The sequence below is a fragment of the Thermobia domestica genome, chromosome 17 (genome assembly GCF_964235325.1).
Source record: "Thermobia domestica chromosome 17, izTheDome1.hap1.1, whole genome shotgun sequence".
NCBI lineage: Eukaryota > Metazoa > Arthropoda > Insecta > Zygentoma > Lepismatidae > Thermobia > Thermobia domestica.
Window position 1 is genome coordinate 150,089,064 of NC_137470.1, and position 6,000 is coordinate 150,095,063.

At 38.2% G+C, this 6,000-nt stretch overlaps 1 protein-coding gene across 2 annotated transcripts in view; it reads right to left on the reverse strand.

Moving 5' to 3' along the window:
• LOC145674406 (putative Na(+)/H(+) antiporter nhx-9) overlaps positions 1-5,777 on the reverse strand; it is a 310,549-nt gene extending 304,772 nt beyond the window's left edge. For both annotated transcript variants that reach the window (XM_081744429.1, XM_081744424.1), the window contains exon 1: positions 5,676-5,777. In XM_081744429.1, coding sequence (XP_081600555.1) covers positions 5,676-5,679 — 4 coding nt within the window. In that variant the 5' untranslated portion in view covers positions 5,680-5,777. The remainder of the gene's footprint in view (positions 1-5,675) is intronic.
• Positions 5,778-6,000: the final 223 nt, after the last annotated feature.

Below are 6,000 nucleotides of genomic sequence, written 5' to 3' on the forward strand. Positions count from 1 at the left end.
TTACAAAAACAGTCTGTTTCAGTGTTATATAAATTGATTTTTATACAGATGGTGATCAGAAAAATGGAAACACCTGTAGTTGGCAACACGTCAGATGTATGGGTTGGCAGTGGTGTCGTGGCGCCCGCAGCGCCGGACCGCTGGTGGTGGTGTGTTAGGTCGGTCTCCATACTACGTCAGGCGCAGTGGAACAGCAGTGTCCAGTGGCTGCAGCAGACGGAGGTAGTGTAAAATGGGAGATCTCTCAGATTTTCAAAGAGGGCAAATTGTTGGTGCGCGGTTATGTGGAGTGAGTGTGACGGCAGTGGCTACTGTGTTAGGTGTGTCGCGTGGGACAGTGTCGAAGGTGATGACGGCCTACACAACACACGGGAAAACCACATCGGGGAAGCGGAACAGTGGGCGGAAGAAAATCATGAGTGACAGGTCACGCCGGGTATTAAAGCGCATTGTCACGCAGAACCGTCGTGCCACTGCGGAGCAAGTGACGGAGGAACTCAATCAGCACCTCCCCCACCCTGTTTCGACAATCACAGTCCGCCGCGAATTACATGACATGAACTTATGGGGTCGTGTTGCACGGGCCAAACCACTCATCAGGGACCATAAATAACGTTTTCGCACGCCGCAAATGGTGCAGCGACAATGCAACTTGGACCGTTGAGGACTGGAAACGTGTGATATGGTCGGATGAGTCATCCTTCAACCTAGTCCCAACCACGGGCCGTGTTTATGTGTGGAGAACGCCCAAAGAAGCTTATGATCTGCAGTGTCTCCGCCCAACTATGAAACATGGCGGCGGCTCGGTGATGCTGTGGGCCGCAATATCATGCTTTTCATTGGGTCCTGTGGTCACACTTAGCTGACGAATCACTGCCAACGATTATGTCGCAATTTTAGGAGACCACTTGCATCCTATGGTCCGGATGTTGTTCCCGCACAATGACGCCATCTTCCAGAATGATAATGCACCCATTCACACAGCTGGCATTGTTGTAGCGTGGTTTGAGGAACATCGGGATGAAGTTCAACACCTCCCCTGGCCCGCCCAATCCCCAGATTTCAACATAATTGAACATCTGTGGTCCGTCTTGGAAACACGACTCCGGCGACGATTTCCACCTCCATCCTCTCTCACAGAACTGACCGATGCCCTGCACGAGGAATGGTGTAAAATTCCACTTGCTACCATTCACGACCTCTATGCCTCCATCCCACGTCGCATCAAGGCTGTTCTGAAGGCGAAAGGTGGCCCGACACCATATTAATCTGGTAAGTTGCAATTTCGTTCAGATGTTTCCATTTTTCTGATCACCATCTGTATATCTCCTCCTTCGTCTTCTCCCCTACGTTGCTTCGTCAAATTTAAATCATAAAAATGATCCCAGGTCTGAACCTCATCTATGTTGAAAATTTAATCAAGATCGGTTTAGTGGTTCAGGAGTTATTAAGTTTTATTTATTTTTATAACCCCTTCCCCTCCCCAACCCTCAGTCCTACCATCAAAGTGAATAGCTTAAAATCAGCCCAGCCTCGAACCTCGTCCATGTTTCAAATTTGATCGAGATCGGTCAGGCGGTTCAGGAGATTTAGAGTCACAGACATAGTAGGCCTTATGCAGAGTCGTTTTGACTTATGATTAGCGTCATACTAAAGAGTTATACTAACGTATATTTCCTGCAGTAGTCAGGCCTTTAGTATGATGCTAAGTATACGTCAAAACGACTCTGCATAAGGCGGAGTGATTTTTAATTTTATATATATAGATTAGATAAAATCGTTGAAGCAGTGTTTGAGAAAAACGCAAATTTTGAGTTTCATCCTCCAGTAAATTACCGTTGTTTTGGGGGGTTATGAAGAAAATTCCAAAAGATCCTCTGAAGAATAATATAAAAACCTTAATTTTAAAATTGGGTTGAGATACGTTAAACGGGATGGCCTCTAAGTGAATGTACACCCATGTCCAAAATGATTGTCGCATATCTATAACTGTCTTTTTGTAAGAATGTAATTTGATAATGATTTTGTAGGGTACTTTTAATACTGACATTATGTGTAAAATCGGGAAATGTATGTTTGTGGTAAATTTCATAGGAAAAAATTATAAATACGAAAATAAAAATGAGTAAAACAAAATGTTGTTACACGAACAAAAAAGTCTTATTTTCGTTTTGTTGTTCTCATTTACTATTTTGACAAGAAATTTGCCACATACATGTCTTTGTCAATCACATTATAAGGAATACCGGACGAATTCGTTAGCAGATTATATTCCTACAACAACATATTTATAGACATGCGACAATAATTTTGGGCATGAGTGTACATCAGGGCGAACGAACAAACAGCCGGACAGATGTCGGAAAATCACTTTTCCGGTATGTATGGGCAACGAAACATGTAAATCCGTTGAAATTTCGAATTCGATTTTTCCACGGTCACCATAATTTCTTCTCTCTTTTCGTCGTTTGAAAGGATAAAGGCGTCAACAAGACATACTAACATACGTAATCGTTGTTATATGAAAATACAATATGCTAAAAACAAATTTTCTACTTCCTATCTTCCCTCACATGGAACCTAAACCTTTCTGGCAACCAGTGGCGGCGGTTGGACTTTAAAAGTCGGGGGCAAGACATAATCTGAATATTTGTATATCAGTGTTAGTTACACTGGTTGTTTCTAACACATTGTTTGACGAAAGGTTGCATAACTAATAGGATACTATCTTTTTCAGTTAAAATGCCATACATCATATTTTATATTTTATTAAGCAAATTGACAAGAGCAACACAAGTAGATACTATAACCCTTGGTACTCTTAAACAACGAAGGTGTAAGAAGAGATTTGATGCCTTGCTTATGAACATCTTAAAATTCTGTCTGGAAAATTGTGTGATCAGACTACCGGTAGCTATTTAATAACAAATTTGCAAAACAAATAAATAGAAAGGATAATATAATTATAGTAATAAATAATGAGGCTTGTTTTAAAAAAAGTTATATTGAAACTGGAGATTCATACATACAACTTTTACTTTTAATTCCACACATGCTTCTAAATGTACGTTATTACTCTTAGAAAGACAGTAAATACTACAAGCACATGAACAAAATTTAAAGAAATACTTTTGCAGCTTCTCGAAACATGTTAAAATAAAATTAAAATCTTTCAGTTTTACGTTTCACTGTTATGCCGGCTAGGCTAATGAAGTCGGTGATTATGAGAAGTGAATGAAATGGTGGAGTGAAGAAAGTGGGAGGAAACGGGAGAACCCTGAGAAAACACACGCACGCGGTGATTGTCCAGCATAAAGTTCACTTGGCTTGAGCGGGGATCGAACGAAGGACCTCACGCACCAGAGATAAACGCTCTACCGAGCCAAAAAGGCCCTTCCGAAATATGTTCGTTGCCATTAGGTGCAGTTTTCACTTTCTTAGAATACATCAAAACTCAACAATACTTAAAATCACTCCACACTCCAGTTATACAAAATAATCCTAAAACATAGAATTATGCTGAATTCACTAAATTTAATTGTATATACACTCGTACACCTCTAAACGCATCACTTCACTCGTATATTACACTGCAAAACAGTGGAAAAGGTACAAGTTGTTTCTTATTACTCTCTTTTTAATCAATATTCCTTAATATTAGAAAGACGGAAAGACATTTTAGAAACTTTCAATTTTTAAAGAATAACTTTATGAAAGACCTTTGTGTTTGTGTGTGTGTGTGTGTGTGTGTGTGTGTGTGTGTGTGTGAAATGTTGTCTCATTTAGTTTCAAAACGGCTGACTAATATATCGAGCCGAATAACATTGTAAGAAGAAACGAAAGTACCCTGGAATTGCGCTCCAATAGATTAATTTTTGGGCCATTTTCCCTGGCAATCACAACGCAATTCTTGTAGCTTTCTTAACTCCACGGGAAGACAACCAATACATACTCACGCAACAGCAAATATTATATGGCATATTTTTTTTTTTTCTATGAACCAGTAATACATACAATAATTTTACATTTCCAAATGAAACTAGATATATGCATTAATGGGTCACTTCAAAAAAGTGGGGGGGCAACTGCCCCCCTTTGCCCCCCCTAATCGCCGCCCATGCTGGCAACTATGTTTTCGTCATAAGACAAACAGAAATGAACTGTACGTATAAAAAAGTAACACCTGTAGTAATAATAATTTTTCTGTAAAATCTACAGTAGATTATTTTTAATGAATGAAGATGCCGGGCGAATGCAAGTGTTGCAGTTTGAATTCTACTTTCGCAAACTTTTACATTTTCAGTTTTTGCAAAAGTTAAAACAGAAAGTGAAAATTCACTCAACTAATACATATACTTTATTCTTAATACTGTGAGCTACTTACCATTCTTCACTTTTAATAATGTTCTTTCCTTCTTAATATTATCTTCCATTATTTATCTAGGCTAAGCAGTTGCACAGAGCTTATTAGAAATTTGCTTTTGTTCACTGGTTGGAATTGATAAAGATTTTAGTTATTACTCCCTGTGCAAGTAATTTCAAATAGAAAGCAACTACAGTTTTGTAATCATACACTAAAGAATAAAGGACAAATAAAAGAAAATTTGGTCCATAAATACACAACAAATTGACAACTCCAGTGAAAAGAATAAAAGTACGGACCATCACACTAAACTTTTTCGCTCTTAATTCTGAACTTAAATCATACCATTCTGCAGTTATTATTGAAACATTTGTTTATGAACAAATTTACAGTAGATGCTTTCGAAAAACTTGCACCGAAGAAAACTCGCCTTCGAGAGCAAACTACTATCTTCTGCATTTTCAGCAGAAATGACATGCGCCATATTGTAGGGTTTTTAATGAAATATTGGTTTATGAAACATAAGCAAAATGATTTGAGTCATTTTCGAAGAATTCGCAATTTTTAATTTTCACTCTCGAGTAAATTAATCTTATTTCTTGGGGTACGAAGAAAATTTAAAGCTACTCCCTCTGAGGATCTTATAAAAGTTTTAAGGTTGTTATATGCACGTTTTGTTTTCCTCTTCTTGCCACTAGATGCTGGTTTTTGAAATTTTTTGACTTTACTAGGTATTCTAGCGAATATAAAATGAAGCTTGTTGCGCTCAGTTCGAAACTCTGGAGGAAAAAATGTACACAACCAGATAGAGAGGGAGGAGCTGAAAAAGGGAGGGAATTTCAAAGAGGGAGGGAGTTGTTGTCTACTACTTTCAGAATGAGGACCACAGGTGCGACAAAATATCGTCTCTTGATGCGTAACAACTTTTCTCTTTCCAGCTCTTTAGGACTGTTCCCAAGTGCAAAAATACCACCTATCACAAAATCAATTCATTGTTCCTAAAGGCATATTATTAGTAAAAAGCACAGGGTTTAGGGATCATTGGCTATAAAGCTAAGCCTATCCAAATATTTATACATCAGTCTCAAATGATGTTTTTATACATTAACAGAATGGATTTTATTAAAATTGATTTATTATATAACGCGCTGTTTAAATATCAAGCGAGTAATAATAGATTTTAAAATAGAGCTCCTGAAACAACGCATTGAAAGCTATTTTTCCGTAGCCTTCAGCCCTTCTCATGAAATTACGTGAATGTACGGTAACAAGATACACATACAAGGTAAAAGGGGCGGTAACAATCACTCACCCATTGCTCTCAGCAGACGAAAACTACATAAGCAATACACAAATACAACATGATGCAACGAAAGTGGTCGAATGGTGCCGAAACTGCCTACGACTAACCTTTCGGGTGTTCGGGAAAACAAAAGCGACAGATGCGGTCTTATCAGAAAACATAACATGTAAAGACTATGAAAAATTTAGCAGCTCGCATTCAGTGAGAAGTTCTGATTAAAAAAAAAAAAAAACTATAAAAATTTGTTCCTATGAATAGTACGAATACACCAATAAACTTATTTCGTACGTTTGTGTTATCGCAACGCGAAGTTTGCATTTTCGTTTGTGATAAT